Below are 19272 nucleotides of genomic sequence, written 5' to 3' on the forward strand. Positions count from 1 at the left end.
CCATGGACTGCAAGAAGATCAGACCTCTCCATTCTGAAGGAAATCAGCCCTGAGTGCTCACTGGAAGGACAGATCGTGAAGCTGAAGCTCCAATACTTTGGCCACCTCATGAGAAGAGAAGACTCCCTGGAAAAGACCCTGATTTTGGGAAAGATGGAGGGCGCAAGGAGAAGGGGACGACAGAGGACGAGATGGCTGGACAGTGTTCTCGAAGCTACCAGCATGAGTTTGACCAAACTGCGGGAGGCAGTGGAAGACAGGAGTGCCTGGTGTGCTCTGGTCCATGGGGTCACGAAGAGTCGGACACGACTAAACAACAACAACTTTAAATGTATGGTGTGTACTCTGTAGAAAAGTATTCTTTCAAAGGGCCATTTGAAGTGTCTCTTTGCAGGGAACCCCAGGGAGCTTCCAGTCGCCAGATCCCACCAAGCCCAGCCCACCCCCTTTCTGCCCTCTTCCAGGTCCAAAATAACCCAATGAGGTTTAGGATCAGAGTTTTCCTTCTCCTAGATGGGCTACTTTCCCAGGTGGACATGCCTCACCTGCCGCTCACTTCCCTCTATAGCACTTGCAGAAACGCTTTCTTAACTTTCTTGACTGCTATTGGTCTCGCCCGCTCAATCTGCTGGACTTGGCATGCAGGGGACAAATTAATGGTAGTAGTAGTAGTAGTAGTAGTAGTAGTAATAATAATAATAATAATAATAATAATAATAATAATAATAATAATAATTTATTATTTGTACCCCGCTCATCTGGCTGGGCCTCCCCAGCCACTCTGGGCGGCTTCCACAAAGACCAAAAATTACACTAAGATGTCACACATTAAAAACTTCCCTGAATGTCTTCTGAATGTCAGGTAGTTGTTTATCTCTTTGACATCTGATGGGAGGGCGTTCCACAGGGCGGGCACCACTACCGAAAAGGGCCCTCTGCCTGGTTCCCTGTAACTTGGCTTCTCTCAGAGAGGGTATCGCCAGAAGGCCCTCAGTGCTGGACCTCAGCGTCCGGGCAGAACGATGGGGGTGGAGACGCTCCTCCAGGTATACTGGGCCGCATATTAGGCGCAACTCAGGCACACATCTCGAGCAATTGCACAATAAACGTACACACCCAATGGCCCTACTGAAAACACACAAACCCATTTATTTCACTTAACGCTGAAACAAGCCGTGAACCATCTGCTCACGGCAAAGGGAAATTTACAAGCTTGTACCAGGGTGGCGGATGCTACAGAAATTCCTGTCGCAAGTGGAGTAGTCGTACAGCAAGGCATTCTGTGGCCAGATTATGATCTCAGTTTCCATTCTGAGCTCGTGTATGATGGTGTCTGCGTCCTCTGTCTCTAGGGTAGGTGACACGACTGCTCTACGTCCTAAGAAAACCAGCGCATAGTTGCTTTCCTATATAAGCCATCACAGGGAAAACGGTTGAGTGAAACATCTCATTGACCATCTGGTAAACCCATAAATTCTCCCCTCAGTCAGCCTAAGAGAGGGTTGGAGTAACCTGTGTTCCTCCAGATGGCATTTATTTATTTGAAGCAGGGGTAAGTCACCCCTGCCCCCCCCCCCATTCAGGGGCTGATATAGCCCACAAACCAATGTTTCTGCTCCCCCTGGACGTCATCAATTTTGGCAGCAGTGGCAAAAAGCAAAGGAAAATGAAAGTAGACGTAGTATGCATATTGTTGGGTTGATTGGGGCCCAGTGTGGTCTGATGGAAGGATTATTCAATTCTGGGATTCCTTCCATTTCTAATTTTTCTAACTTTAACTTCAGCTTTCTCTTTAACTAACTTTCTCTTTCAGCTTCTGCCTTCTGGAAGAAGGTACAGGGTTATAAAGACTAGGACTAGCCGCCTGAGAAACAGTTTCTATCCAAATGTGATTTTGGTTTTAAATGCAGTGTAAGGAGTCTCTATGGGAGTATATTGCATTTAAAAATGGGGTATCAGAGTTTTAGGGGGCTAAGTAGGCTGGGATAGCAGGCTTGTTGGTTTTTGAATGTCTTATGTAGATTTTTTCAATTTCGTTGTTCTGTATGGGACAATGACAATAAAGATTATCGTATCGTAGCTCTCCACCTTTTGAAGCAGTTTGCAAAACATCGCCAGCGTTTTAGTGCAAGTTTCTCCTAATAAGCTCAGTTTCGAGTAATGCACACATTTTTGTGAGCCGTTTCCCCTAATACAGTGGTGCCTCGCAAGACAAAATTAATCCATTCCGCGAGTCTCTTCGTCTTGCGGTTTTTTCGTCTTGCGAAGCATGGCTATTAGCGGCTTAGCGGCTATTAACGGCTTAGCGGCTATTAACGGCTTAACGGCTTAGCAGCTTTAAGAAAAAGGAAACAAACTCGCAAGAACTCGCAAGACGTTTTCGTCTTGCAAAGCAAGCCCATAGGGAAATTTGTCTTGCGAAGCACCTCAAAAAACGAAAAACCCTTTCGTCTAGCGAGTTTTTCGTCTTGCGAGGCATTCGTCTTGCGGGGCACCACTGTAGAATGCATTTCAGTATGTTACTGTCACAAACTTCATTTTTACGCACCCTTTCCTCTAATACATGCATATATATATATATATATTTTAAAAAACCACATTGTTTCCTTGGTGAACGGCTTCGCAAAATTCAGGAAAGTTTGAAAAATAACTGTGTTTCAGCTGGAATATTATTTTGGAAAGTGCACCTTTGCTCGATTTCGTTTCCAGCGCAGACTCTTATCAATTTTTTTCTCCATCCCTGCCTGATGAGGATGCAGATCACCTTGACCTCAGTCATCAGGTCAATCACTGGATGAATGGAAAAGGGCAATAACTCCCATTCACCAAAGTGAGTCAGGTGAGAAGCATGAGGCCAATAGTAGCTGTATGTTTGTGTCCTCTGTGTTTACATGTAAGCGGGAGAGACTATGGGGGAGCCACCCCCAATTTTGACCACACCTGCCACTGGCATGCACCCAGTGTAAAGGACTGGTCAAGGGTGAATGTACCCCTTGGGTGAAAAAAATGTTAGCCACCCCAAACTTAAAGATTTTTTTTATCCCGTTCTTAAACCAAATAAGCCTCCCAAAGCATATCGCAAATCACTACAAAAAAGAGGGAGTCAATTCCTGCCCCAAGGTCCATCCGCAGCAGCAGATCCCGATGTCAATCTTTCTCCCTAACCCCTTATCCCTGATGTAGATCTTCCCAGATCCTCTTATTCCCTGGCAGGGAGAGGGGCCATTTTGGGGTCCGCCTCAGGTGCCAAAATGTCGTGGGCCAGCCCTCGGGCTTACAATCTAAAATGGCACAACATAAGAGGAAAACTGATCAGGAGGGAGGAGGAAATAAGCCAACTCAAATGACAAGTTCGCCTAACGACCAGCAGGGGTAAAAAAAAAAGATCAAAAAGAGGAAGCAGCACACCTGTGCCAGCAGAGTGATCCTGCAGCCTGTCTTGTCTCTCAGCTGATCTAGGGGCTGCTGCCAGGTTGCTGGACTCCGACTCCCATCAGTCCCTGTGAGTGTGGATGATGGGAGTTGTAGTCTAGCAGCACCTGGAGGAAACCAGGTTCTCCACCCGTGGCCTAAGAGGAAAAATCCTCCCCAACACCAAACTGATAACACTGGCAAGGCAGCAACAAGCGAAGGAGTAGACGGAAGGAAAATGGAGAGCAGGCAGTATTTAGGTCAGACGTTGCTGGGGCTCCACAGTGTCGTTATTCAGCTGAAACAGGCATGTTTGGGCAAACTGAGATGGGGCGGGGTGGGGAATGCAAAGTCTTTCTTCTTGTCAAGGACTTGTAAAGTTCTGGAAGCCACTGAAGGTGAACGGAGGTAGGTTGGGGGAACACGAAGCCGTCTCCTGCAAGCAAGCGACTGGGTTGACGTCACATTGGCTAGCATCTTGGTCCAATGTGAAGTAGACGCCGTCCGGGGACCTGCTGGAGGGATCGTCGTTGAAGAAGTTGTAAGGCCGAAGGATGAAGCCCACCCCGTTGCCAACCGTCACGGTGTTGGGGATGTCCTCAGCGTGCGGCACATGAAAGAAGCCAGTGGAGATCCAAGCCACAAGGTCCTGGGGGGAACAGCGGCAGGAAACACAACAACAGGCCTGTTTGTCACGAGTGGAAGATGTTTTCCTCACTAATATGGTCATGGAAGAGAACTTCAATTCTTTTCAGTGAGGATTGGACATGTAACATCTAATTCCTTAAAAATCAGCACTGGCACGCCACAGGGATGTGTGCTAAGTCCCTACCTGTATTCATTGTATACATACAATTGTGTATCATCTGACCCGTCCACGGCAATTATTAAGTTTGCAGATGACACCACCTTAATGGGTTTAATAACAGGTGGAGAGGAATCAGTGTATAGAGGGGAGGTCCAAAAAATATCTACATGGTGCCTAGGGAACAACTTGCACCTTAATATCAGCAAGACAAAGGAGATGGTGTTGGACTTTTGGAGGAAGAGAGGAGAACTAGCCCCGCTGTACATCGGGGAGGGCTGTGTGGAGAGAGTCTCTTCCTTTAAATTCCTAGGAGTGAAGACCTTTCTTGGAAAATAAATACAACCCAGGTGATTAGGAAAGCCCAAAAGAGACTCCATCTCCTCAGAATATTGCGAAAGAATCAATCAACATTTGATGATCTCCTTCTACCGGTCAACAATAGAAAGTGTCCTTTCATACTGCATCAAGGTGTGGTACGCTGGTTTGACATCAACTGATAGGAAGTGCCTACAGAGGGTGGTGAATACAGCACAAGATATTATGGGCTGTCTCGTGAATCTGCTGGATGAAATAGCGGAAGAACGTTGCCTCAGGAGAGTGAGGAAAATTCTCAGGGATGATTCACACCCTGGCCGGCACTTCCTTGATCTCCTGCCCTTGGGCAGAAGATCTAGAAGCATGATTAGTCGCACCAACAGGGTAAAGAACAGCTTCTATCCGTGGGCTGTTAGGCTGCTGAATGAAAAGACAACAACAGGGCAACTGACTTTTGAGTTTGGTGGGTGTGCATCAGTAAACGAGGGGAATTAAGACTAAGAGAGCTGAGTGGGGGGGTGCTCGTGTAATCTCACTGTATACAAGTTGTACAAGTGACAATAAAGTATTTCATTTTTTTTCAATTTCAATTTTCCCAGTTCTCAGTGTGTTGAAACAGGATTTGTATCCCTTGTAGTTGGGTGGGCCAGTCGAGAACAGGGTGCATGTAGATCAGAGATGGATACTCGGTGGCCCTGCAGAGGTTGCCGGGTTCCTATCAGCCCCAGGTAGTATGGCCAGAGGTTGGGAATGATAGGAGCTGGAGTTATGCAACATCTGGATTCGTCATCCCTGATGTAGATGATGCTCAACCATTCTAGATGGTCTGTGGCCAGATTGTGAGCCATTTATCTATCAGATGCACAACTGAACTCAGGGGTCAGGAGCAAGCCAGCAATAAATCACACAGGGTAAGTGAACTTAACTCTTACAGGAAACAGAATCGGCTCAGAAGTGCCAGGCCTAATGAGCACAGCAACAAGGTCTTGCAGAGTCTGAAGGTCCCCGCCTTCCCATAGCTGCCTAAGTCTCCTCCTCGCCAGAGTTTTCCCCAACCAATCTGAGACTATGCCGGTGTGGCTGCTTTTGCTCTGCCCTCTTCATGCCTCTCCTGTACTGTCTGAAAGCCGCCTTAGGCAAGAAGTTCCACAGGAATGAAGTGCCCACCAAAGAGGCTTAGCTCCTTGTAAATAACCCTGCAACATACCGTATTTTTTGCTCTATGACTCACTTTTCCCCTCCTAAAAAGTAAGGGGAAATGTGTGTGCGTCTTATGGAGCGAATGCAGGCTGCACAGCTATCGCTGAAGCCAGAACAGCAAGAGGGATTGCTGCTTTCGCTGCACAGTGATCCCTCTTGCTGTTCTGGCTTCTGAGATTCAGAATATATTTTTTCTTGTTTTCCTCCTCCAAAAACTAGGTGCGTCTTGTGGTCTGGTACGTCTTATAGAGCGAAAAATACGGTAATAGTATCCTAGGCAGAGCATCACCTAGATCTAAGGCCATATGTTCTTTGGGTATGCCAGACTCACAACATTTAGACCATTATCATTATTACTGGTACATATCCTTTACCCTTTCTCCTTTAAGGCTTTCTCCATCTCTAACGGACCTCTGTCCCTCTTCTTCAGGAAGCAATAATTCAGGATAGCTTAGTCGGTAGACCACGAGACTCCTGATCTTAGGGTCATGTTGGTTGAAAGATTCCTCCACTGCAGGGAGTTGGGCCAGATCAGTGTTTCCTCAAACTTGGGTCCCCAGCTGTTGTTGGACTACAATTCCCATCATCCCTGACCACCGCTCTTGCAAGTTAGGGATGATGGGAGTTGTAGTACAACAACAGTTGGAGGCCCAAGTTTGAGGAAACACTGGACTAGATGATTCTCACGGTCCCTTGTGCAATTATTGGGTCGCAGCACTCACCTCGTTTACGATGGTCTCGTTGTCTATGAAATCAGCAAAGACCACCAGTGGATCCCAAGGATCATTCTGATTATAAATGCATGTGCTGATCAGCTCCTCCTCTTTCCGCTTGGTAACAGCCACCTTGTACCTGAAGGATGCGGATAATGGGGGAAATGGTTGAGAGGCAAGAGGCAAGTTCTTTGTCTTTATTCCTAGCAGTGCCGTCTTCTACTTAGAATATGATAGTCCGTGGCAAGATGGCTATCACCCATCCCAACTCCCGTATAGTGAGTCACACCACTGGCCTGTCTAGATCAGTATTGTCTGCACTTAGCGCTCAAAGGTTTCAGACAGCGGACATTCCCAGCCCGAGGGGAGCATTCTGCACCCAAAGCAGATGCTCCACCACTGAGCTACAGCCATCCATGGCCGTACCCCACCAGAGCCCTTCCAGGGCATCTCTAAAAACCGCAGATAGAAGCAGTCCCCTTTATAAAGATCTGAGGAATGAGATCATCACCCCACTCTTACTTACCACCCCATCTGCGGCCATATTGTTCTTTCTTTTATCAGATCAAAATGATCAGACAACAGCAAAGGTTGCTAGGTTTATCGAGGGTGCAATGAGATTAAGGGCCACTATCTGAACAATAATCTTGGTCATTTCACTGTCCTTTTTACCCACTGTTGTCTTTTCAATTGTATATATTGCTTGTTTTATGTTGCTATGGCCGTTGGCTAATGCGAATAAAGTGTATCTATCTATCACTGAGCTACAGCCCTCCAGGGGTGCACTTCCAGGGTTGGAGTCAAACTACTGGGGAATCACAGCGTCTGTCGTGGCTGCAGAGACCGGTGACTCATAACTGCTGCCTCCCGAATGGTTTTTGCTGCATTAAAGGTAAAGGTACCCCTGCCCGTACGGGCCAGTCTTGACAGACTCAAGGGTTGTGCGCTCATCTCACTCTAGAGGCCGGGAGCCAGTGCTGTCCGCAGACACTTCCGGGTCACGTGGCCAGTGTGACAAGCTGCATCTGGCGAGCCAGCACAGCACACGGAAGGCCATTTACCTTCCCGCTGGTAAGCGGTCCCTATTTATCTACTTGCACTGGCGTGCTTTCGAACTGCTAGGTTGGCAGGCGCTGGGACCGAATGACGGCAGCGCACCCCGCCGCGGGGATTCGAACTGCCAACCATGCGATTGGCAAGTCCTAGGCGCTGAGGTTTTACCCACACCGCCACCCGCGTCCCCTTTAGCAGCACTGAATTGACCCAGGAACGACCCTCAAAATGAAACAGGGTGGATAACGAATTCAAAAAGATGTTTAAATTGGTGAACCCCCCCCCCCAAAAAAAACCCCCAAAGCCTTTTTTGCTAGGGATCATTGGGACGGAGGTTCCAAAGAAGGTGACTTATGTTTTTACGCATGCAACGACGACAGCTGGAGCTTTTATACGCGCAGAAATGGAAAAGGAAGAGATTCCAACCAAAGAAGAATGGCTTATAAAAATGAACGGACTATGCTGAAATGGCAACATCGACCGTAAAACCAAGAGATCAAAATGATGAACTGCTTATGGAAAAGTAGAGGCCTTTTTTTTTTTTTTTTTTTTTGGACTATCTCTCAACGTATTTTAGTGATATGAAATCGCGAGCAGGATTCTGAGTTACGAGCGAGGGGGAGCAAAAAAATGAATGATAAGCTGGAGTTAGGGGGGATTTAGAAACAAGTATTATGCAGGGACGCGGGTGGCGCTGTGGGTTAAACCACAGAGCCTAGGGCTTGCCGATCAGAAGGTCGGCAGTTTGAATCCCTGCCACGGGGTGAGCTCCTGTTGCTCGGTCCCTGCTCCTGCCCACCTAGCAGTTCAAAAGCATGTCAAAGTGCAAGTAGATAAATAGGTACCGCTCCAGCGGGAAGGTAAACAGCGTTTCTGTGCGCTGCTCTCGTTCGCCAGAAGCGGCTTAGTCATACTGGCCACATGACCCGGAAGCTGTACGCCGGCTCCCTCAGCCAGTAAAGTGAGATAAGCGCCACAACCCCAGAGTCGGTCATTACTGGACCTTTATCAGACAGGGGTCCCTTTACTTTTACCTTTATTATGCAGCAACCAAGGATAAGGGGGGGGGGGGGGGAATCAGTGCAGGAAGGGTTGGAAGTCAACAAGAAAAATATCAGTGAATGATAAATTTGTTTAAAGCTTTGAAAATTTAAGAAAAATCAATATTAAAAAAAATTAAACAGGATGGCATTTATCTGAAAGACAAACAGGACATGGTTTGCTGTTTGGGGCAATAGATGTTGGTCATAATATAGACATGGAAGCATGGGAAGAATTGTAGAATAGGGATATAAAATTTCCAGCATGTTACGGTTTAAGAGAAAATTATATTAAAATGATTTATCGATGGTATCCAACCCTGAGTAAACTGGCAAAAATGTATAAAACTAAATCAAATAAGTGTTTGAAATGTAAAGAGGAAGAAGGTTCTTTTATCATATGTGGTGGTCTTGTAAGTAAGGTTAAGGCTAACTGAGAAATGATATACAATGAAATGAAAAGGATGTTTAAAGTAATGTTTGTAAAAAAAAAACACCAGAAGCCTTTCTCTTGGGAACTATAGGGATAGGACTACCTAAATTGTATAGAAACTTATTCATGTATGCAACTACAGCAGCAAGAATGTTACCTGCCCAAAAATGGAAAGAAACAGAAGTCTCAGCAAAGGAAGAACGGATAGAAAAACTTATGGAATGTGCAGAAATGGCGTAACTTACCAGAAGAATAAGAAATCAAGATAACAAACTTTTTATAAAAGAATGGAAACGGTTTACTGAATATTTATAGATAAATTGTAAACAGATAAAAACATTGGCAGGGTTATTGTAATAACCTGCAGATACATAAGAGTATATACATATATATATATAAGATAAATAAATGAGTAAGTTAAGTTGGATAGGCAGAAGATATTAAAAATAAATTTAAGGAACCGCAGAAAGAGGGGGAAGGAAGTCAAGTTGAAAAACGTCAAAATGATTGTAAAATCAGTGAAATGTATATACAGTCGTACCTCCGCTTATGTATCCCTCCAGTTACATAAACTTCGGGATACGTAAGCGGCAAACCTGGAATTATATTTCTGGTGTTTTGCTGTGCGCGCATGCATTGAAGCGGTAGACCTCTTCTGCGCATGCGCAGAAGCGCTCTACCGCCCCGCACACGTGTAGAAGCGGTCTCTCCGGTTGGGAAAACCTCGGGATCCAGCCGGGCCTCCGGAACGGATCCCGTCCGCAACCGGAGGTACCACTGTATCTGAAAAGTATAAATAAAATTAAGAAAAAAAGAGAAAGATCATGGTTCCTGTTGCCTACCTTCCCCAGCTAATGGACCTCTCCATGGTGCTAGCTTCAGGCAAGTGTTCTCCAGCAAAGCTGGTGATCTGGATGCGGTAGCTTCGCTGATGGTTCCACTGGTTTTCCCGGCTGGTGGCAAAGTGCAGGTACCGGGGGACTTTGCCGTCCAGCGGAAAGGCAGCATCTTCTTCCTTGTCCAGGGTCCGGGTTGTGAGAACGGGCCGTTGGATCTGGTGCTCTGGGCTCCAAGGGGCCGCCACGGACTCAAACGCCATATCAAGAGCCACCAGGGAGTTCTTGATCCCTGACGAAAGCAGAGAATAAGAGAGAAGGATTTCCCATTTCGGTCCCTAGAGACAAACCCTCAACAAAGCAAGATTGTTGGTAGAGCACGAGACTGTTCATCTCATTTGGGAATTATAGGGACAGAACTACCTGAACTGTACAGAAACTTATTCGTGTATGCAACTGCAGCGGCAAGAATGTTACTCGCCCCAAAATGGAAAGAAGAAGAAGAAATCCCAGCAAAGGAAGAATGGATACAAAAACTTATGGAATATGCAGAAACGGCGAAACTTACCTGGAGAATAAGAAATCAAGATAGCGAACTTTTTATAAAAGAATGGAAATGGTTTATTGATTATTTACAGACAAATTGCAAACAGATAAGAACATTGGCAGGATTCTTGTAATAACCTGCAGTTTCATAAGAGTATATCTTGAAAGAAGATGAACAAATGAGGAAATTAAGTTAATTTGGATAGGCAGAAGATATCAAAGATAAATTTAAGAAACTGCAGAAAGAGGGGGAAGGAAGTCAAGTCTAAATGGGTGTAAAATTAGTGAAATGTTTAAACTTGAAAAGCAGAGAGAAAGAGAGAGAGAGTTAACTTCAGCGCCATAACGTCAAGCACCACTTTGGGCAAAAGATTCCTGCATTGCAGGGGTTTGGACTAGATTACTCTCACGATCCCTTCCGACTCTACAATTCTGTGATTCTTGCAGCCACTGGGATAAGAGGCGCACCAACTCCTAGGGGCGGAGGGGTCTTTGGCCCCCCTCAATATTAGCTGGCAGGGGACTGGGCCCCCTCAATGCTGAAGGGGTGGAGAAGGGCGGATGTGGTGCAGTTCAATGGCTGGCTCCTCCTGAGCGTGAGAAGGAGGTAGCCTTGCTGGGCTGGGCACTTGGCCTCCTCCTGACGATGCAATCTCACACGCGTGAAACGCATGCCAGCCGCTCACAATCTTGGGCGCAACACGGCACCTCTGAACACCAACTGGGGCCTGTGGAGGAAACTTCCACCTTGTATTTCGGAGGCGTGGGCTCAAATTATCTCCCATCATGTAGGATTACACAAATCCCCATCTCTCTCAGCACCAGTTATTCGCCCGTCAGATGGGGATAATGGTGGTCTACTAACAGGGTCGTCTCAGAGGCAATCTGTCTTATGTTTCACTTGCAAACTTTTAAGACCAGCCAAGAACAGCTTGGCACCTTGAGAGCCAGTGTGGTGTAGTGGTTAAGAGCGGTGGTCTCGTAATCTGGTGAACCGGGTTCGATTCCCCACTCCTCCACATGCAGCTGCTGGGTGACCTTAGGCTAGTCACACTTCTCTGAAGTCTCTCAGCCCCACTCACCTCACAGAGTGTTTGTTGTGGTGGAAGAAGGGAAAGGAGAATATTAGCCGCTTTGAGACTCCTTCGGGTAGTGATAAAGCAGGATATCAAATCCAAACTCTTCTTCTTCTTGGCAAATTCTAACGGGAAGGGAGCTTCCCTGGGCTGATCAGCAGCTATGAAACTCCCTCCTCCCTAACTTCCATCGTGGGAACTGTTCTTATCGTTTGCTTGCATTTCTTTGTGGACTTCCTAATTTGGTTTCCTTACAGCCACCGCATGAAATGATGAATCAGTGCATATTTTATCAGCAGAGTAGGTCTTATTCCTTGTGCACAGATGGAGAACTAAGGGTTTGAGAGAGACAGAGGGACAGAAAAAGAGGAGACGGGGGACTTATCCACACTTTCTTCCACACTTTCAAGGCACGGTCAGAGCTTTACAGTACCATATCTGAATGCCCCTCCCTTTTTTTTTTGCTCCAGAGCTTTCCCCATGAAAACCCACGCTTTAAAGCTTAATCAGAACAGGAAAGAGCAGGTCAAAGGGTGAGCCCTGAGTTGGCCTAAATTGCACAATGAGCCAACAGGAGGCTTGAAAACAAGAGACCAGATTTTCCAGATCTGAGCATTTTTCAGTAGTTCACCATAGCTTTCCCTCTCTTCCAGGAGAAAGTGAGCAATGTACTGTATCACTCTGCCCTTTATATACAGAAACACACTACAGTGACTATCTTGCAATGGCATCACTGCCTTTTCAGGTGGCATTAGAAGACTGTCTCCTTGCCATTTACCTAAGGGTGGAGTAACAGAGGACTCTGCCTGGTCCATCTGTGGGAATGTTGAGGATGGCAGGAGAGGATGTATCATTTAATAATATCCTTCCTAACTTGTGCCAGCAAGTTTCTTCTCTTAGCAGAGCGCATTCCCCTTCTTACGCTGCAGGAAAACAAGTTCCTGACTTGTCTGAGCCTTTTACTCTTATACAACTCAATCTAGCTCAGACTGAATTGTGTGTTCCCGGTAAGGTCCCCTTTGAATCCCTCCTAAAAGAATAAAGACACCACAGGCTTATTCATAAGGAACAAAACGTAGTTTTACTTACGATCAGGCAGAGCACAGTGTGATCCCTGAAGGCAGGCTTTAGGCTTAAAGTTACAAGCATGTACAGACAGGTTTACCCCCTATGGGAGATGACATGGGGCTGAAGGTACATTCTTTCACCTTTGGTGGACATGCCCAAAGATTAAGGCTTTCTGGGAAATGATATATAATGAACTGAAAAAGGTATTTAAATATACCTTTCTGAAGAAACCAGAGGCCTTTCTCTTGGGTATGGTCGGCCAATTGGTGCCAAAGAAGGATAGAACATTCTTTATGTATGCTACAACAGCAGCAAGAATACTCATCGCAAAGTATTGGAAGTTACAAGAACTACCCACCTTGGAAGAATGGCAGATGAAGGTGATAGACTATATGGGACTGGCAGAAATGACCAGCAGAATCCGAGACCAGGGAAGAGAGACAGCGGAAGAAGATTGGAAGAAATTTAAGGACTATCTTAAGAAACATTGCAAAATTAATGAATGTTAGAATGACGTTGGTTTAGAAATTATGTGGTTTCCAGCGGTAATGGTTAAGTAAAGAAAAGAAAAGTTAAAATTTAAATGAAAAATAAGGGTGAGGATTTGCTGAATTAATAACTGGAAATTGGAATACAGAAAGGGGAGGTACGAGGAAGTCGGGGAAGTAAGTTACAAGAAAATAAGGGATTGAAACTATACTTGTTTTTGTTCTTGTTTGTTTGTTTTATTGTTCTGTTTTGTTTTTATATAATCTTTGAAACTTTAATAAAAATCTTTTTTTTTTAAAAAAGAGATGACATGGGGACTGCTATGGCAGGCAGCAGTCCAGTCCAGGTGAAGCAGGAAGGTCGAAAAGAGAGAGGTAGCTACGTGACTGGACCTTTTGTTAGGTCAGGTAAGGCCGCGCCCACCTTTTAGTCACATGCAAGGAAGGATGCTCCAGGCCAGGAGGAACAGGAAGTTTCGACTGGCTGGACCAAACATTCCCTTGCATGTCCACTCTAGCAAAACAAGGAATGTTGTATTTGACTGCTCCCAGTGGATTACACCCCACACCGTCTTGTTCAGGATTGGTGTCTGGCAGGCAGCTCTCTGGGGAACTCCAACAAAAGTCTTTCCCAGCCTGAGGAGCCCAAAACGGAGCTCTGTGTACACAAAGCCCGTGATCTTCTGCTGTCCCCACATTCCTTGTTGGACCAGAGTTTGAGCAAACGAAGACTCCGAACAGCAGCATCTCCCCATTTCCACATGCAAAGAGGAATGGGGTGAGATTACAAGCAAGCTGTAAGTTTGCTTACCCAACCCTGCCAATAGTTTCCTGCTGCTGTGGAAGTTAATCCCGATCATACAACCCAGAGGGGCAAGGCTTCTCTATTGGACCCTCCATATTCTTCTCAGGCCACACCCACCATCAAGGCCACACCCCTCTCTCTAGGCCACTCCTCTCACTGGCTCTGCTCTCACACTATCCCCCAAGTGCTTTTCTGTGGCAGGAATGTGCCTCTTGCTTATCCTGATGGAGAAGAGAGGAGGAGATGGGGGTGAGTGGGATGTGGAAACCTCTGACTCCTTTGTGGCTGGACTTCAGTCTTACCGTGCGCATTCATGGTCCCGCCCACTTTTGCTTATTGCACCGCCCACCCCTAACGTGACAGCTTCTGGAAGTTTGCCCCTGAGGGAATGTGAAAAGTTTCCCCGTTCCAACATAACCATTTAAAGAACTCTGCTTCACCGACATCTCTTTCTCTGCAATGCATCTGTAAAGCCCTAAACGCCCTCTCTTACTCATATAATTTACAAGCTGCTACTTCCCCTTGGCCCAAGTTTCTGGTTCGCTTCTGCTCTTTGCTAGTGGAGCCAAGCTCTGGAGCCAAGTGAGGATTCCCAGGTCAGATCCTCCCTCTATTGTGTGGGCAGGTAATCCCTCCCCCACCTGGCCTGGTCTCCTTGGCAACGCTTCCCCCAGGTGGGATTGGACAACTGACTGAGGTAGGCGGAGACCTCCAGGTATCCCACCTGAGGGAAGGCAAGGCCAAGCCTATGCTGAATGGAGCTGCTCCAGATCCAGGGGCTGCGCACATCCACGCAAAGGTCGCCCCCCCCCCGTTTTATGCGGGGAGCGGTCATTGCTAGTACTATCAGATGTTCCGTTATTTTATTTCTCTGAGTCCCGTTACTTTCCCTGCAACATGTGCTCCCTCGCTCAAGCCGTGTTGAGCTTCTGCCATACCTGCACCGTTCTGGATTACATTTTTCTGGCTCCTGATCTCTACTTATGGCACATTGAGGCAAGCAGGGGGAGTAGTGGTGGAAACGGGAACAAAACCAGACAAGGGACAGTGTGTCAGCTGAATGTTACCAGTGTTCCAGAAACAGGTGCCATCAATTCTCTTAATCTGCCTCGAGGTGATGGATTGCATTTTATAGACTATTTGTTGTTTCAGATTGTAAAAGGTAAAGGGACCCCTGACCATTAGGTCCAGTCGTGGCCGACTCTGGGGTTGCGGTGCTCATCTCGCTTTATTGGCCGAGGGAGCCGGCGTACAGCTTCCGGGTCATGTGGCCAGGATGACTAAGCCGCTTCTGGCGAACCAGAGCAGCGCATGGAAACGCCGTTTACCTAAACACCAGAGTGGTACCTATTTATCTACTTGCACTTTGACGTGCTTTCGAACTGCTAGGTTGGCAGGAGCAGGGACCGAGCAACAGGAGCTCACCCTGTCACAGGGATTCAAATCGCTGGCCTTCTGATCAGCAAGTCTTAGGCTCTGTGGTTTAACTCACAGCGCCAACCGCGTCCCAGATTGCACACTTCTGTTAATAACAGAATTATCTCCTTATGTCAGACATCACAGCTCCCAAGTATCCAATAAGGGGACCCTAAACAGCACGTTCAAGTTTGGGAGAAGCATTATGCCAGAAGTTGTGGCTGACCTTCCGAAGGTGCTGAGCCTTTCTGGTCTCTGCCTCCTCACCTTGTGATAGATCCAAGTTTCACAATCCTTGGTTTAGCATCGCAAAGCTTGGAGATTTGCACTGCTTGCTGTACAAGGTGGGCATTGCAGCCCCAAAAGTTCTTCTCCGGCTTAGATTTTAACCTTTGCCAGTCTTCCCCTTGGTCCCACCACACTGCCCAGGGCGGGTGCGCTCCCAAGGGGGGGCGTGGTGCGAAGGATGCCCTCCCAGGTGCAGGATAGCTGCTCGGGTGCCCAGAGCGGCGCACGCACCCTGCAGCCAGGGGCAGAGCGAGCCGCCCATCTTGGACATTCAACGCACTGCCCACCTGCGACTCCCAAGCCTACCCCAAGCTGTCAAAACAAAAGGGGAAGGGGGGAATGTCGCTGGCAAAGCGGCGCAGCTCCCCCTTACCCCGACGGCTCGGGGTAGGCTTAGGAGTTGCAGGCAGGTGACGAGCCAAATGTCACCCCCTCAGTGAGGGCACCAAGTGTGGTCCACCCCCCCTTCCCCCCTTCCACGGCCCTGATCCCACCCACTCACCTTCTTCCAATCCCTGTCCCAATCAGACCTCATCATACTTCCAGTGACATCACCAAGGGTCCTAAAGGAGCCTCCCTGACTCATAATTTAAGCCAGAATAAACAAGATACAAATACATCACAAATGTCTCACAAGACTCTTACCCGTCTGTTGTGGCATAAAGAAGCAAACATGCCTAATTGTTAGGAAATTGTTAGAAAAAACAACATGCCATTTTCCAAGTTCTGGCAAAAAAAATAAAAATGTTTAGTTTTCTGAGTGCTAAATAAGGGAAGGTTCACACTTAGCGTCCCTTTTATAACCCACTCGTCTAGCTCTGGTACGTCAAACCCTATAAATAGACTGAATAGGAAAAGGAATTTCTAAACAGTCACACAAATCCTTACATTACTTGAAATGCAGAATGTGAGATTCCTGGGGGGAAGTTAGATTTGTTGTGGGACTCCCAACTGCAACACCTCTCAGTATTCAGCTACGGTTTCCACAGTTAGGGTGGGAGAACATAACGTTTTGGGAAGTCTGGGGCACCTACCTCCAACATCCAAGTCGACTTTGTAGTTCATGAGATGGTTGTGCATGGTCCCAAGTGTGTGCTCCCCGACCCTGTTTCCAAAGGCAGTGCCACCTTCCGTGAGGAACGATGTGCTGATGTATCCCGTGGCGTGGACCTTGACTTCTATAGCACCATTTTGGTAGAACACAAAATCCCAGACGTAGTCGTAGTTGATGAGAGTGGAGATGGCCCTCAAGACCAAAGCGTAGTTGTTCAACCCCCCGTAATAGAAGGAGCCCATGTCAGAAAAATGTCGCCGGAGAGGCACACCCATGTCATGCTCAAAGATGCAGAAAGAGTTCTTGTTCAGTCTCGGGGTGTCAGAGTCTATCAAGTAGTGGCGGTCCACGTAGGTGGCTGTATAGGGGCAGTCCACTCCCCGAACCAACTCGTAAGAAAATTTCCCAATGCCAAGGGTCCCGTCCATGTACCTAGTCACCATTCCCCCGGGGCAGTTGGAGCCATAAGTAGCAAGAGCTTCTTGCAGACTCAACTCGTAGACAATCCTTTCCTCGCCAAATCTGATGTTGAAGAGGCGTGGCCCTGCGTTCACGTTCATCCCAAAGGCAAAACTCCAAGACCGGTAGACAACATGGCTGCCGGCTACGGTATAGCGCATCCCGAGGGGCTCAAATTGCAAAGGGCCTGGATGAGGAGAAGATTCCGAAGGCTTCCGGGAAGTAAAATCATTCTTCAGGTGGGCTGCCTTCACTCTGACCTCCTTCACACGCCCATCTCTAAACTCCTTCTCCAGGTGGGCCATATTCTCATAATACTGGCCGTTGTAGAACACTTTCTTCACCTTCCACTCAGAGATGTTCAGACTCTGGTGGTCCACCAACACCTCCAAGCCAATGGGGTGGATGTAGTACCCGCTGCCGTTGACATTGTGGAACAGGACAAACCAGGTGGCTCGGTCACCAGATTCAAACCCTCGGGGAGCTGTGGTCAGAGTAGCCAGGTTACTCCTATTATACTCACAACATTCTCTGAGGAAGTTGTTGGCCGCCTCCAGCTCCCGGAAAATGAAGATGTCAATATCTTTGTACTCCTTCACCGTCACCGGCCTGCTGTGATACGGCACCTTCCTGCCAAATTTCTTCAGCGTGATGTCACGGTGGCCCGTTGGGTTGGGAAGAGGGCCTACTACGAATTCGGTGACATTTGGATCTGGCTGGTTCCCAAAGTATACCACAGCCAAGGCCTCCCTGTGGGGCTGAGCCCTTCCATGGTCCAGGAAGCCCAGAGCCACTTCTTTAGAGGGGAAGTACGTATCCAAGTAGTAAATGCAGTTATCGGAGGGCTTTGCCCGAGATGCATCTTCCAGGTGGACGCCAAGATTCTCCTTGAGGTATTTCACCACTTGGACCATCTCAGGGGCTGACAGGTCAGCAAAGATCTCGCTCGGATCTCGGTTGGTGCCTTCGGGAGAATTCTGGAGCCCTGAGACGCCACACCTAACGACTTTTTCCTTTCTGGTCATCAAGACACAAACTAAAGCAAAAATGGTAGCCAGAGCCAATACCAGGAGAACAACCACGGCTTTCATGTTCATGCCGGTGTCTGCGAAAGGCAGCAGTGGTCGCGAAACGCTCAGCAACCCCAGCTGCTATTTCCTTGCAGGAAACGGTTTGGGAGGGAAGGAGGGAGGGAAGGAGGAAAGCTGCTGCTCTGTTCAGAATTAGAGGAGGGTTCAGAGTTAGGAATGCATGGAGGCTCATCAGCGACTATAAAAGGCAGGCTTGCGCTCTTCCCTGCCCAGCTATGTATCCACCATAAACCCAAGCTGCTCTTGGCCCAGGATGATGGACTAAGAGGTCTTTGGAGAGAACGCCAAGCGCTAGGCAAGACCCCAGAGAGGCAGAACACCCAGATTTAGCAGAGACCCTCGGAGAGGAGGTGGTTGGAGGAGGTTTCTGTACAAATGCTGTAACCCGATCCCTCCCAAGCCGAGAAAGTAATGATGCCTGCTCACTGGCAGAAACCCTTTTCTGCCCTTTTCTCAGGCCGCTCAAAAGCTCCTTTCCACCATGTTCACATTGCCCACCCCCCACTGCCCCAGAAGCACAGATTTAGCTTGGCCCTCACCCCGTAAGAATATGTGTTCAGTTTACTGTTGAGCTAGCTGCGCCATCGTGGTGGGTTGTCTGTGTAACTCTCAGTTCCTTGATTTTAAAAAAACCCCACTGGGTTTCTGAGCAAGAGCAACACACTTCAAAATGGGGCAGCAATGAAGGAAACAGGGTAATATAATGTACCTGAAAGCACTTTCCTGTTACTCAGTGGAAAATGAAACAGCTTCTTAGGATCTGTTCCAAATGTGTGCTGGTGATTTGGGACATTGCAAACCTGGAATCTGTAACACACCCAGTTGTACTTTTCCAGCTGCCACCATAGGTCTAATTCACACAGCCTTGGAAGCTTGCCTGCCTAAAACATGGTACATCTCTGGTCACTTGCAGAAAACAAACAGCACCAAAAATAAGGCACACGATTCTGAAATTTGGAAACGCCAAACCTGAAGGAACAAGAAGAAGAAGAGTTTGGATTTGATATCCCGCCTTTACTCCCCTTCAGGAGTCTCAAAGCGGCTAACAATCTCCTTTCCCTTCCTCCCCCACAACAAACACTCTGTGAGGTGAGTGGGGCTGAGAGACTTCAAAGAAGTGTGACTAGCCCAAGGTCACCCAGCAGCTGCATGTGGAGGAGTGGAGACGCGAA

General features: G+C 47.5%; 1 protein-coding gene across 1 annotated transcript; it reads right to left on the reverse strand.

The window, feature by feature from the left end:
• Positions 1–1124: 1124 nt before the first annotated feature.
• On the reverse strand, positions 1125–18551 carry LOC114581941 (amine oxidase [copper-containing] 3-like). The gene is made up of 4 exons (XM_028702670.2): positions 16531–18551; positions 9816–10101; positions 6457–6586; positions 1125–4060 (listed from the first exon to the last, which is right to left on the reverse strand). The coding sequence occupies exons 1-4, from the start codon at positions 18104–18106 to the stop codon at positions 3776–3778; spliced, it is 2277 nt and encodes a 758-aa protein (XP_028558503.2). The 5' UTR covers positions 18107–18551; the 3' UTR covers positions 1125–3775.
• Positions 18552–19272: the final 721 nt, after the last annotated feature.

This window comes from Podarcis muralis, chromosome 13, assembly GCF_964188315.1.
Source record: "Podarcis muralis chromosome 13, rPodMur119.hap1.1, whole genome shotgun sequence".
NCBI classification, from domain to species: domain Eukaryota; kingdom Metazoa; phylum Chordata; class Lepidosauria; order Squamata; family Lacertidae; genus Podarcis; species Podarcis muralis.